At 29.4% G+C, this 15071-nt stretch overlaps 3 protein-coding genes across 3 annotated transcripts; all 3 read left to right on the forward strand.

Annotated features, from left to right (window-relative positions):
• Positions 1 to 268: 268 nt before the first annotated feature.
• On the forward strand, positions 269 to 8201 carry LOC105672787 (uncharacterized). The gene is made up of 10 exons (XM_012367947.2): positions 269 to 1606; positions 1845 to 2231; positions 2660 to 2864; positions 3138 to 3293; positions 3457 to 3497; positions 4889 to 5296; positions 5506 to 5880; positions 6228 to 6429; positions 7072 to 7227; positions 7576 to 8201. The coding sequence occupies exons 1-10, from the start codon at positions 1245 to 1247 to the stop codon at positions 7621 to 7623; spliced, it is 2340 nt and encodes a 779-aa protein (XP_012223370.2). The 5' UTR covers positions 269 to 1244; the 3' UTR covers positions 7624 to 8201.
• Positions 8202 to 8499: 298 nt separating this feature from the next.
• LOC105672807 (gamma-tubulin complex component 3) lies at positions 8500 to 13791 on the forward strand. The gene is made up of 11 exons (XM_012367975.2): positions 8500 to 8730; positions 9370 to 9536; positions 9729 to 9858; positions 9915 to 10332; positions 10460 to 10962; positions 12030 to 12222; positions 12313 to 12517; positions 12603 to 12824; positions 12928 to 13059; positions 13136 to 13390; positions 13541 to 13791. The coding sequence occupies exons 1-11, from the start codon at positions 8652 to 8654 to the stop codon at positions 13715 to 13717; spliced, it is 2481 nt and encodes an 826-aa protein (XP_012223398.2). The 5' UTR covers positions 8500 to 8651; the 3' UTR covers positions 13718 to 13791.
• Positions 13792 to 13831: 40 nt separating this feature from the next.
• Positions 13832 to 15025, forward strand: LOC136997121 (uncharacterized). Its single transcript, XM_067347446.1, has one exon. The coding sequence runs from the start codon at positions 13832 to 13834 to the stop codon at positions 14585 to 14587; it is 756 nt and encodes a 251-aa protein (XP_067203547.1). The 3' UTR covers positions 14588 to 15025.
• The last annotated feature ends 46 nt before the right edge of the window (positions 15026 to 15071 follow it).

Raw genomic sequence — 15071 nt, forward strand, 5'->3', positions numbered from 1 at the left:
TATCACAAATTAAAACAAAGTAAAAAAAAAAGTTTTAATCTATTTAAATTTGTAATATTATATTATATTCACGCTTTTGAATCACAGTCTTTTTTCTGTTGTTTTTTTCTTGTTCAAGAATCGTGCGTTACAAACGATTGCCATACACTGAATATACTCATGTGATCACACAGTGCAAAGTAATTTAGTTTAATAGAAAATAATAATGTAGGGTTTTAATCGTTAGTTAAAAAATCGCTTTCAATATAAACTTTCCGCATATTATAATAAGTATACAATCTTGCGATACACTCGTCATACACTTGGCAAAATGATGTGGTTGCAACAGACAACTTGGCAAACGTCTAAATGTACTACGTTAAGTTTCTTTCTGCATTACATTGTACTTTTAACATTATTGTACGACATAAAGTCAGACTTTATCGAAATAATCTTGCATTAAGTGATTACCGATGCCATGAAAATGTGAAAATATCTTACTCGATGAGAATATGTTTCATTACAAAGAGCAATACTTCCCTCATTATTACAGGTAATATTGCAATCCTGATAAGAGCGAAATTAACATCCGCCGTAATAAGCAATAATAAATTCCATGATAATATTAGATATGACAAAAGAGATATCTAGCCACGCAAGTTGTTTGCTAATAATTAGAATTTAAAAGTATACCCTACAGTATGTAATATACCCTACAGTATTATACGTTTCCCCGATAATAGTTATAATTAATGGCATCGGAGTTAAGAAGTTATAGCAAATGAAACTATACTTACGCATTCTGTTGTATGGATGTACGCTACTTGAAATTTAATTGTCTTTCCGTTAGTTCACGTGGTAATTGTGTTGGCATCTATTACACTGCTAACTAAAAATATTGTTAAAAAAACAATAAATAAAAAAGTTTTGCAACATCACGAAAAGGATTAAGTGCGCGATAAATATTTATATTTATCAAGAATAAAAATTGTAGACTACAATGAAACAGTGATAAATGTGAAATGCAAAGTCGTTTATAAAATTCATACATTATCTATTTAATTTAAGATTATTGCGCTATTATATTAAATTATATCATATTAAACTTTATTTTTCTCAAAATCGTAACAACTTAATCATTCAATTAATAAATAATTAACTAATAATTTAAGAAGATATTTGTCAATATTGGAAAAATTTTCTTGAAAAAATTGTACATAAAAATAAGTGCTATATCTTAGTGCAATACGGTTGTAATTGTTAACATGAAATTATTAACACTAAATTTTTTAATATATACGATCTCTGGCTTATGGCGACCTATCGATTGGTCATCAAACAGTGCTAAGTTTTTATATAATATATTCACTTTTTTAATATTATTTTTAATATATTTCTTCTTGATAACATTATTATTGGATATCATTTTAGTTGTCGATAGTGTTGAAGATTACATAAATAATTCTTTCATATCCGTGAGTGTATTTGTTATTTGTTGTAAAGCGACTGTTATGATAGTACGTCGAAGTGCAATCATCAATTTAATTCAAATGTTATTGGAAGAACCATGTAAACCACAAGATGAGAAAGAAACAGCAATACAAGCAAAATTCGATGATTTTATCAGGTAGAATAGATGTTATTACTATCTCAATTACATGTTTTAATCTTCAACATCTTAGCATTTAAAAATATATTTTAAAAATGTTGCAAAAAATAGTTTAAAATTATATCATATGCTGTCACAAAGTACGAAATATATATATTTTTTGTTATTATTCAAATAGAAATAAGTTTTTTAATCGCCACAAAAATGCAAATGTTATTAAAATGTATATCATAAATTCTCAATTTTGCATTTGCAGATTATGGACAGTAAGATATGCAATTTTAGTATCAAGTTCACTCACGAGCTTTACAATAAAATCTGTGCTGCTTGTTCTGCAAGGTCAATTTCCTTACAGAGCATGGCTACCATATAATTCTACTATACCAATAATGTTCTGGATTACAAGCATGCAGCAGATGATATGTTTGGTTTATGGTAGTATCATAAATGTTGCTGCGGAAACTTTTGTATTTGGATTATTCCTACAAACATGCGCACAGCTTGAAATTTTTGAATATCGGCTTTATAAATTTGTAACTAAAAGAACTAAACAAGCTAAATGTTTGGAACAATTATTGACTTCACCAAGTAAAAAAAAAGCAGTAATATCGGATCATATACGCCATCATCTCACTATTTACAAGTGAGTTATACGAAAATCAGTTCTCTTATATACACACACATATTTACATATTCTTTAATTTATGATTTTAAATATCATTAATAAAATAATATAAATTTTAAAAAATTCTGCAATGTTTACAAATCGCTATTATGCATAACAATAATAATTGATATTATAGAATTAGCAAGTAACTGATGTGTTTCTTTATTAAATCGATTATTGTTGAAAGAAAATATATTAAAACTGATCTTATAAGTTGTTCTAAATTATATTAGCTTCCCGCGCGCGCGCGCGCGAAAGTAAATAGAATTCTTGACTTATAAAGTAAAAAACAAAAGTATTAAAATATTTTCATATTTCTTAAAATTATAAAAATCACATCTAGTACGAAATAATAAGATACCTCTTGTTATGTGCAAAGTAGAATCAAAATGACATTGTTACAGATACGCCAAAATGGTAAACGTTATATTGAACGAGATACTATTTTCCCAATTTTTCGCCAGTATTTTGATACTATGTACAAATATATATTACATGTCAGCACATATTACAGAGTACGAAATTGCGACTTTTTTTTTCATGTACACTATCTGCATGTTTGTACAAATTTATTTCTTTTGCTGGCCAGGAAACGAAGTCATACTTAAGGTAAGCAACTTTGTATTTTACGATCTATTTCGACATAAACTTTTCGAACTAAAGCAAATCGCAAGTACTCTCAAAAATTATGTATTCATAAGTTTTCAAAATAATGTACTGCTTATCACTATTTTAAAATTATGTTAAAATTTTTTAAAAGATATAAAAAATGTTTGCAAATCATATACATTTGTATAAACATAAATGTATATAAGGATATTATAATAAACTTATTAATAATATTATTATAAAATAATAGTTTCATTTGTGCTACATTGACAGAGTAACAGCGTAGGAGATACGATATATCATATGGACTGGCCTTCACTATCAGTCAGCGAGAAAAAAGATTTGTTATTGATTATGATACGTACTACAAGACCAATAAAATTTACCAGCAGTTTCTTGATAATATTGTCTCTTGAGTCTTATAGCAACGTAAGTCTTTTTATAATAAAATAAGTACTTGTGCCTAAAATATTGATAAATATAAAAATGTCAATACGAATGCTATCATTTGTCTAACAATGCATCTAAAACCAAAATTCTTTTGCAAATGAATAATTTTTTGCATCAATCTATTCTACAATTTTTCTTTCAGATCTTAAAAACATCATACTCGGCATTTAATGTGTTACAACAGTCCTAAAATATAAATAATTTTGCACAACAATATTTTGACATAATAGTAATAAATCTTAGTGGTTTTAAATCTTAAAAATTGTCTTCATATTTATTTCAAACTCTCTTATTTCAACCTATTTCACTGCCTTTAAAATTATCTACTTCATGTTTATTTAAAATTATACTTTTTGTTTATCTCACTATTTTACATGGTAAATTACGAACATTTGTTACTAAATAAAATTGTCTTTCTAGCAATAAATAATGATATATTAATAATATAACATAATAAACTAAATGAAATTGAAAAAAATTGAACAATACACATATACTATGAAACATAAATGTATAATGTATTATGCATATGCTGAAAACACACATGTGACTACGATGCCATGCAACAATGTGTTCTAATGTACAAACAGCAATAATTTTGATTTAATTACAAAAAAATCGTTTTACCGTACTATGTGATACTTTGCGCTACAGTAAATATTCTACATTGTTTTCTAGCACACTTGTCGTACTGTCTTGACAGATGTAGAAACAGTTGGGAAATAAGTCTACAAATGTTCTACATTTTATCTCTTCTCTTATATCTTGTACTTTTATTTGCAATAAAGTTAAAAGCATTGAGGGAAATAGAGTCTTATATTTAATTGTTGTCGATGACATGAAAATATACGAGTATTTTATTTTATGAGAATGTCACAATATGTTTCGCTGTAAAGAACGACATCCCTTCGATCGCTGCAAGACTATGTTCATAATTGCAATATTTAGATGAACGGAAATAACGTAAGCGTAAACTTTGTAGCAAACTACGATAAACGATGATAACCATAATTAGTAGCATGGAAATTATAAGAAGCTTCAGCGAGTAAAATAATGTGTAGTGTGTTGCAAAACATGCCGGATTACATTTAGTTAAAATTTTATAATTTTCACGATAGTAAAACACGTATTCATGTGCGATAAAAAGTATTTATATATTACATTACAAGTTAAATAAGAACTTATGATAGTGTTATACGCGATTTGTGTTAAATTGTGTTAAATTCGGTAACAAAAAAAAGAATTAGACTAATTGGAGCCAACAAGTACTTGTACAGTACTAGTTGATACGTAAACATTTAAGTCATTAAATATTTATGCAGTAAATTTTTAATTTGGCTCTAAGTAGTTTCTTTTACTGTTGGACATAAAATTTGCAAAACGCGATAAAACAATGAGAAATGTGAGATTCGCAAACCATTTGTGAAATTTATCATCGTATAATCCATTTCATGTCATCGTTTCATGAAGGTTTATAGTGTCCCTTTTATTGGATTCAATTTTTCTTAAATTTGCATTATTCAATTCAATATCGAATCAAATTAATTCGACAGTTAATTGACATATGTAAGAAGAAAAGAAAAAAGATACAAAAAAAAGTATTATTTTGAAATAGTAAATATGCAATTACTTACATTGAATTTTTTAATCTATACAATCGGTGGCGTATGGCGGCCTATCGAGTGGTCATCCAATGGTGCTAAACTGTCATATGATACGTTTACCTTTATTATTCTGTTCATGTTATATTTCTTGGTGTTAAGCCAATTTCTATATATCGCTCTTGTTGTCGACAATATCGATGATTTCGTTACTAATTCTTTCATTCTTGTGGGTGCTATCGCCGTTTGTTGTAAAGCGACCATCGTCACAAAACGTCGACAAGCAATCATTAATTTAGTGCAACTATTGTTGAAGGAGCCATGCAAACCTAGAAACGAGAACGAAATATTAATACAAGCAAAATTCGATGATTTCATCAAGTAAGTGCATACAATTATTTCAATATCACGTATTAATTCTTTACATTTTATTAAACTAAGAAATATCTTCTAAAAGATATATTCTAAAGAAAACATTAAAACTATATAACGTTTTCCCAAAATAATTTTACCATTGAAAGTAAAAATAAATTGTAATTGTAAATATTTCTAGAATGTTTATCCCTAAATACTCAATTCTACATCTGCAGATCGTGCACTATAAAATATTTACTTTTGGCGACGGGGTCCGTCACAAGTGTAACAATTGGATCAGTGTTGGCTGTTATGCAAGGTCACTTGCCTTATAGAGTATGGCTACCATTCGATACTAATATACCTCTGATATTCTGGATTATATCTATACAGCAGATTATGACTGTAATTTTCGCCACTATCATAAATATTGGCACAGAAACTTTAGTATTCGGATTGTTCTTGCAAACATGCGTCCAGTTTGAAATTTTTGAATGTCGTCTTCTCAAATTAGTAACTGACAAAACTAGATTTATGGAACAGTATCCTACTTTGTCAAATAAAAAAATAATAATATCGGACTATATACGCCATCACCTCATCATTTACAAGTTAGTTGATATGAGAATTTATTTTTATTTATATAAATATTTAAACTTAATACTATATTTATACTTTTAAATGTACTTCAAAAAGTAAAAAAAATAATGAATGCAATTTATTTGAAAATGGTAGATAATTATTAAAGGCTTGAAAAAAAAATATTTTAGAAGTTTTCATGATCTATCGCATTTTGAATTACTCAACTCTTTAAATAAATAAAATTTTATTTAAAATTATGTATTGTAAAAAAGTGAAATAAATGTTAGAATATTGTCAGAAATTTTTGATTTATAAAATTCACGTCTAATACCAAATAATATATGGAGATTGCTCCTATCACGTGACATCATTACAGATATGCCAAGACAGTGAATGCTGTATTTAACCAAGCACTTTTTCTTCAATTCTGTGGCAGTATTTTGATATTATGTTCGTGCGTATATTACATATCAATACATATTACGGAGTCCGAAACTGTGACTTTGCTAACTTACATCATTTGCATGTTTGTACAAATTTATCTTTATTGTTGGTCTGGGAACGAAGTCATACTTAAGGTAATCAACTTTTTGTATTCTATAAGTTCCAATAAATATATTTTGTGAAATAAATTAAATGTTAAAGTAAATTATAATTATTATGAATTGTGAATTTCTACTATCTGTAATCGATGAGATTATCAATCAATCTCAGATCCATCATGTAATCATGCTAAGATTATAAATAATGAACTGCTATTATATATTATACACTTGGATAGTTAAAATCGATAGTAATATTGAGCTCAACTATTTCGAACGATTACATGTGAATCATGTAATAAAAATCAATAAATCATAGAGGGTGTGAATGAGGTATCTCTTTCGAACACAGACCTGATTGTAGCGCAAATATATCGATATAAATTTATTCTACAATATAATAGAGATAATAATATGTATAATAGATATAATATTTGCGCTTTTCTATTTGATAACTGTCAATGAACTGCTAATCATATTTTATAATTAATTCTTAGACCTATGAAATAGAATACTGACGAATTTGATCCTAATATTCCAAATACTGGAATATTTGCATGAGATACATATATGTATAGATGTATATGCATTCATATAAAAATTATTGTATAAAATTGTATATCAATTTGATAAATTATAACCAATTTAATCGCGAGGCAATTATATTTTTGCTGACAGAGTATGAGTGTAGGAGATGCAGTATATAATTCGGATTGGCCTTCGTTATCAGTTAGCGAGAAAAAAGATCTGTGGATGATCATGATGCGCAGTACAATTCCTACCAAGTTTAGCAGCAGTTTCTTAATAACATTATCTCTCCAAGCTTACAGTAACGTGAGTACTGTTATCTGAGTAATAGTATCTAAATCAATACTTATAATATATTCAAAAATATAACGATATATATGTAGCAGTGAAACACGAATGTTTATCTTTTTTTGTTCATGGAAAACAGAATCTTACGGCTTTCTTAATTTTTTCACTGCAGTTATATTAAATTATGACGTTAGAAGCAAGAATTATGTGAATTTTTTTGCTGGCAATATGTATAGAAATTAGTTTTCACATACGACGACATATAACCTCTCTCGCTTTTAACCTTATAAATTACAGCGAGAAATCAGAAGCTGTAACAAGTGCACAAACGTTTACATTAACCTCTACCATAATTTTTTCTTGCAGATCTTGAAAACATCATACTCTGCATTCAATGTGCTACAACAATCCTAAGATATGAGATAATCAAAATCATATTTGGATACATAGTAATAGTAATAGTATTTTAGAGTAATAGTATTAATAGTATTAATAATAGTAATAGTGTTGTTGATAAATTAGTAATCGCCATAAACTTTTGTCTATAAATTTTGTCATAACCTTGTTTTCTATTCTATGTAAGATTATTAATGAAGATTATTATATACATTTGCACCTCATATTTTAAATAGCGAAATACCGATATTTATTGAAACTGAAGACTGCATACCTAATAATAATGTAACGCATATTGAAAATAGATGCATACACTTTATTAACATTTGTTTGAAACTGATTGGCAATATTCGTCACACGTAATCTACTAATTTTTTTGAGAACTTATTGTTTGAAGTACAAATATGGACAAATGTAAAATAGGCGATGATTTAATAAACTGTGAAGTACGATATATCTTTAGATAATTGCCATTAAATATCTATGGAAAATAAAATGTAAGCGGTAAAAACTCGATGTATAAAGTTACGAAAAGGTATGGTCATAAACATTTTTCTCTGTTTAGAAAAAGAATAATTACTCTACTTTTCACATGTGTGACTGCTTTGCATATTTTTAATATTTTTTGTATTAATGTGTATGTTTACCTCTATATATATATATATATATATATATGTTTATTCGATAACGCAATTAAAGAGGTAATGCATAAAATCTGCATACGGACGGCATTTGATATTTCTTGATATCACAGTGATGCATAGCAAAATGGCGCGCTCTCACCGATCGGTAAATATGAACGTGATTCCGACATTTCAACTTTAAAATAAATGTAGATGGCGTACTGGAGACGCCAGCTTCACGAAAATCTCGGCGTGATCATACACACTCTCGAGTCACTTCTGAAAAGAAAGAAATAACGAAATGTTAAATTATGTTTGCCACTTTATCGTAAGCGTCAGCCGCAAATGACGTTGAAATTTTAATCATTATTAAATGTGACATAAAATATAAAGAAAGATATAGCAGAAACACACAATATAAAAATGAATCCCGCGGAAGCTGAAACTATTGCCGATTTGGTGCAGAATATGATTGTCTCTTTATGCGGCGAACAAAAGCCAGGTTAGTTTTTTGCAGCTGCAGTACTATTAATAATTTATACTCAGAAAGATTTGTGCTACAAAATTCCACTGAAATTAATTGCAGTATTATTCATTTTAAATATTGTCATTAAGCATTATTAATGTCTTGTCGTATTATTATCATTCTATCATGTTGCTGTGATCTTATCCCTATTTACATCTCATCATATTGCAATAACCTTTATAAAATTACTTTATAAATTGATGTTATTTTAAATATATGAACAAGTTTGTAAAATAAATATCGGATTGTGCCAAAAGTTTAAAATAAGAATCATCTAATTTCTTAAAAATTTGTTTATGTCGTGTTCTGGTTCTAATAGTCTATTGACAAAAACGTTTGTTTCTGTCTATCTTCAAGAAGCTAGTAATCTTTATTTTTGTTCTTAATTTCTAATATCTTATAGTTAAATTTAAATTCAAACAATTGTTTTTCTAGCAAATTTGGCTCTGACATGTATAATGTATTCTTTGAATTATTATAATTAATTTTATAATATATATTTTGGATCTTATGATACATAATTTGTAGCATATAAACTTGTTAATATAATACATAATAATATGCAACATGTACATGTAATAATTCTTATATGTAATGATTTCTCATATATTATAGAGTTGATCAGAAGGTTTATGCGTTTTTCCCTTGGATTATTATCTTCAACTCAAGGTATAGAAATATTGAAGGAAGATGAAGTGACTGTAGCAACATATATAAAGAGCAAATTATCATCACGTGATGCACTACAATTTGATAAATTACATAATGATTTAAAAGATGGGGTAATATAAAATTTTATAATTTAGAAATTTTTTCAAGCCTTTTGTGTGATATTTTGATATCTATTTAAAATAATATTTAGATGTAATCTAAAATGATATTATTTAAAATAACATAATACAATATGTAAATATATTTTAATGTACTGATAATCTGCTGAATATTTTTTTACATAAATGTTGTTCTTTCATTAGCCACTGAAGCATCGTATAAGTATTCTAATATTTCTGCTGAACATGGGTCAGTCGGCAGAACAGATAAAGGATAGAACTTTTTCGTTTCCAGACATGAAATTGGGTTTAAGCTCAATTCCATCCACTAGTGGTAAGAGAAATATTATGATATTTATCAAAACATTAGCTAATTGTCTTTTTATTTAGGACAATCATCGCAAACTTTCTGTTCACCGGCACAAATTGTATCGTTGAACACTACAGAGACTAACTCAAGAGGAATGTTAGTAAATCCAAGTAAAATATTCAACGAGGAATGCATTTCAGAGGATGTATTAGTCCAGGACTTGATATATTCTTTTCAAAGTGTGGAAGGAAAGATTCTAAAGCTAGATTCGAGTTACGGCTTTCAGATAGATCCTATGGCGAAAATTAATAGATCACAAAGGCAAGCTGTTTTAAGACTGAGCGAATTGGGATACTTACATAATGTAGTGCGAAAGGGATTGGAGAGAATGTCCGTAGCTGGCGCAGGCAGAGTTGCCGACAGTTTTGTTGCTGTTCTGCACAAAGAATTGTCGGAATATTATAGATTTATAGCTATAATGCAAGAAGAAATGAATAGGTAAAAATTAATAAATAAAATATATAATTCAAAAGCATAAAAGAAGGTTCAGTAATGTGATATCTTCTTAGTTGAAACATGCTTGAAGAGCTTATTTATAACATTCTGTTATATGTATCTAAAATAGGTCACAAAATCAAATGGTTACGTATGGAGTTACATTGTCTCACTTACATCTTTGGACATGTGATCCTTTGGAAACTCTGAAGTGGTTAGCAAGTATAGTGAGAGCTTGTCAAGGCCAGAAAGGTGGTGCATTGGCATCTACTGTTTACGAGTTCAGTTATCACGGAGATGCCGTCGTGAAGAATTTAGTGAAAAGAGTCTTGGAAAGTGTTTGCAATCCCTTGTACAATATGTTAATGAGATGGATTGCTGATGGAGAATTAGACGATCCCTACAAAGAGTTTTTCATTCAAGCATGCGCCGATGTTGGCGGAGACAGAATGTGGCATGAGAAATATCAAGTGAGAAATTCGATGGTGCCGTCCTTCATCACTAAAGCGCAAGCCAAGAAGATCCTAGGAACAGGAAAAAGTATCAATTTCTTACGCGAGGTTTGCAAAGATTTCTCGCCGTGGCAAGATAGGCATGCAGATGTGTTTAGAAACAGTGATGAGGAATATAATGGTTAGTAATGAACTTATAATGATTATTTTTTTATAATAATTTTATGAATATTTTCTAATTACTAAAATTATTCGTAGTTGATCAAAAATTTGACTAAAATTAAGGGAGTATTCTAGTGTGAACACACGTTTTCAAGGTGATTTTTGGGAATTAAATTTATAAAAATGGTTAAACCTACAGAACTCAAGTTTTGTATTCACATTTATTCATATTTCAAGTAACACCTCAAATTTTTACAAAGCTTTTTATTATAAATTTTATAAGATACAGGTGGACGCACAGGTCATGTCGCAAAAAACCTTTTTTATCGGGCGTGACAATTGCCGCTGTCCTCATCATCTGAAATAAACAAATTTTTTTAAATTTTATTTCTTACGAATGTGGTTATCGTTCGACCCTCGAATAAATAATTTGAATAAAAATTGATAAAATGGCGGCGCTTGAAAAAAAGTACTCTGATTTTTACTAAAAAATTTTCACTTCTCGCGGCCCGGAAAAATAGTAATTTTAAAGAGATCAAATTGTCGGAGGGTGAAACGATAGCCTAATATGTGCACTATATGTGTGCAAAACTGCAAGTCGATCGGTCCAGTAGTTTGTGAGAAGAATACACATCCGATTTGAAAAATGTCGTTTTGAGAAAAACGCGTTTAAAGTTTTTCATGCAGTTACGATGTGGATAATGAATAATTTCAGTAACTTACTTTTAGTCGGCTATATCAGGTGAATCTCAATCCACGGGAACTTGCTTCACTAAATGTTATGTTTTTTGTACACTTTTCACAAATAATAAGCGCACTGATGGCAGAAAAAATCGAAAAGAAGTTAAGAATATTGTAGCCGTGTTCTCTTTAGCTGCGCCCTTTAAACCTTTATAGCTCGGTCAATTTTACGAATTTCACAAATTTTACCTTAATATTTTATGGACACATTTTCAAGACCCCAAACACTATAAAAATATGCAAAAAAAATTTTTTTTTTACCTGCCACACGAGAATATCCCCTTAAGTAGAATATAATTTTGCCAAGCTTGGAAAAATATTTAATGCTATTTATTTACCTTCCAGTCGAAGTCTTTTTCGATATGGATCCGGATGGTCGCTTGCAAACCATGATGGATGCTGCTTATAAAGAAACTTCAGCACGAGTTGTTGAAATATTGATGAAACAATATCATCTCATGGACCATTTACAGGGCATTAAGGGATATCTTTTACTTGGTCAAGGCCATTTTATTCAACATCTTATGCACTTATTAGAGTAAGGATATCTTTTGTGCAATTATGATAATACTTTTTTATTCTAGTATACAATTCAAGTTTGAAAAACTATTTCAATTATACATTACAGGCCTGAACTGGCTAAACCGGCAAGTTCTTTATATCCTCACAACTTATCATCTATACTTGAAACTGCAATAAGAGCAACTAGCACGAAGTTAGATGAGTTAGATGTGCAAAAACGTTTAGACGTCAGATTATTAGCACCTTCAGAGAGTGAAACAGGATGGGACGTTTTTATTCTGGATTATAATGTCGATGGACCTATTGGAACAGTAAGGGATCGAGTTATAATGTAGCAATTGCATAAATTTGTTAAGTATTTAACAAATAATCAAATTTTATTGTTACTGTATTTAGATTTTGGAGCCGTGTAGACAGACGTATCAAACTGTATTCTTTGCCTTATGGAGAGCAAAGAGAATGGAATCGATTTTGTCTGCTATATGGAACCAGCAAACAACATCGGCCAAAATGTTCAGAAAAATGCCGGAAGTGTTGCCGATTCAGAATCACATTCATCTAATCACCAGTAGCATGGTCCATTTGGTTCACCAAATGCAATATTACTTCTTGTTTGAGGTAATTCAGCAATTGTTAAGAATTAAAATCTATCATTAATTTACCATTTCTGAAATTTGTCACATTAAGCACCCCAAATGAGAAATTTATATTAAAATTAAAGGTAATCGAATGTTCTTGGGATACATTTGCGAAGCAACTTCTTCAGGCAACATCTCTCGATGATATAATTGCAGCTCACAATCATTTTGTAGATTCTGTAAGACATGGTACATTATTGGATGAAAAATCACAAGTGAGTATTAGATTGTATTTATGCAAATGCATACATTTGGACGATGTATATTGAATTTATGTTCGTATTTTTGTAGGAACTTATGGATCATTTACGCTCTGTCTATAGTCCAATATTAGACCTTCAAAATCTGGAGGAAACTTTTCTTGCGCGTGCTACACAGGAATATGAGGCAAGATTGAATGCCGATAAGCAGGCATCAAATGAACAAACGAAAAAGTGGGGGCGTACAAATAAAATAGATCAAGAGACTGTAGAAAGAGAGGCAGCATTTTCAAAATATCTCAACACACTTTCAATACAACTGAGATTACTTTCGAGAACGTATCAGGTAATAATGAAGTAAAATATCAATATCAATTGTACTAATTTTGATATGTTACTATTATTCTCCTATTTGCACCGTTCTTTAATCAAAATATGACAATAATTTACACATTTATGATATTTATGATATAAAAGATATACTGTTTTCTTTCAGGATCGTGTGAAAAAATTTTTACTAATGCTTGCTTCTGCTGAAGATGTATCGCTGCAATTACTTAGTGTACGATTAGATTTTAACGAATATTACAAGAGTAAAGACAGCCGATTAGTTGTGCCATTAACGTATCAACACCGTCGACAAAGTGATCAAACTTTCTTTGGATGCAAGTGACAATCGGCAGCGGAAAATTTATTAGAAACCTTCAACAATACAAGACATAATTCTAATAAATGCAATGCCCCCAACGAGCAGAATTCATCTGAATTTAATAGTAAGGCTAAAAGCATGTTTGATTTTTTCAGTGATCATCCTTCGTTTTGTTCTTTATATCGGCATCATGATACCACAAATTTTTTTTATAGACCACAATCACCCAAAATGACGACAGATAACGATGACTCTGTCGCTTTGCACAAAAGAAGGTGTAGAACCAATTTGAGAAACGCTGAACTAAGTAAACATACATTTAGGATATTTTTGGAAAAACAAATATTGTCACATGTGGAAATAGAGGTTCAGAAAAATATCCCTGAGGCGCAAACCCCGCTAACACCTAATTTTGATTCTAAAGAAAACGATTTTACTTTAAGTCATGCACGATTAGCGCTTGCCCCGTTGCAAACCATATCACGGAAAAAATCATCTAATAAAGATGATTTGAGTTTACCGAATTTAGAAGCTGAAATGTGTTCTGATAGAGCTTTGAAAACGACTAGTACAATTCTGAACTATAATACTGATTCTGAAATTAACAAGAATTCTCTTCAAAACAAATCAAAAATTCCCACTTGCACTGCACCTGATTTTAATCAAAATGCTTCAAATCTTAAAACCAACAATCCAGTTAATAAAAAATCCAGCCACCAACCGACATATGACAGTGGTCCAGAATGGTTTCAAGATAACGAGACTGTATCAGTCCATGGCTCTCTATTAAGTGAAACTATCTCGGACATTAGTGCATACAGTACAGATTTAAGACGAAATACTAATCACAAACGATGTCGTTGGAGACGTGTACTTTTTTGTTGTGTTAATTGAACTCGATATTCCTACATTATCAATCAAAAAATATTTTTCACTATAGAATATAAGATGCTCTCTAATAGTGTAAATTAGTGTTGCCATGTTTGATAGTAGATAGTATTATTTTTGCTACTTCTGTTATTTTCGACATAATAAAGCTAAAATTACAGTATCTTTATTATGTACGAATTTATCATTATTTATTTTTATTAGATTAAATCAATGTATATTTTTTATTATCACGATTTTTCTTATTGATAGATATAAAAGCATACACTTTAAGCTAAACTTCTTATGCCATATTTAAGCCATACTCACTATGTTTAATTTCTTGCCATATTAGGAAATTAGTGCAGTGTTCAGAAAACAAGCTATTTTTATATTATTGAAATTATGTTGCTATGTATTTAACATTTAAAAATTTTGTAATAAACATCAGTGTTATTTCTATTATCTTTTGTTCTCAGCACTCTTTTCTGTAACACTAAACATATTTACA

Source organism: Linepithema humile, chromosome 1 (assembly GCF_040581485.1).
Source record: "Linepithema humile isolate Giens D197 chromosome 1, Lhum_UNIL_v1.0, whole genome shotgun sequence".
NCBI lineage: Eukaryota > Metazoa > Arthropoda > Insecta > Hymenoptera > Formicidae > Linepithema > Linepithema humile.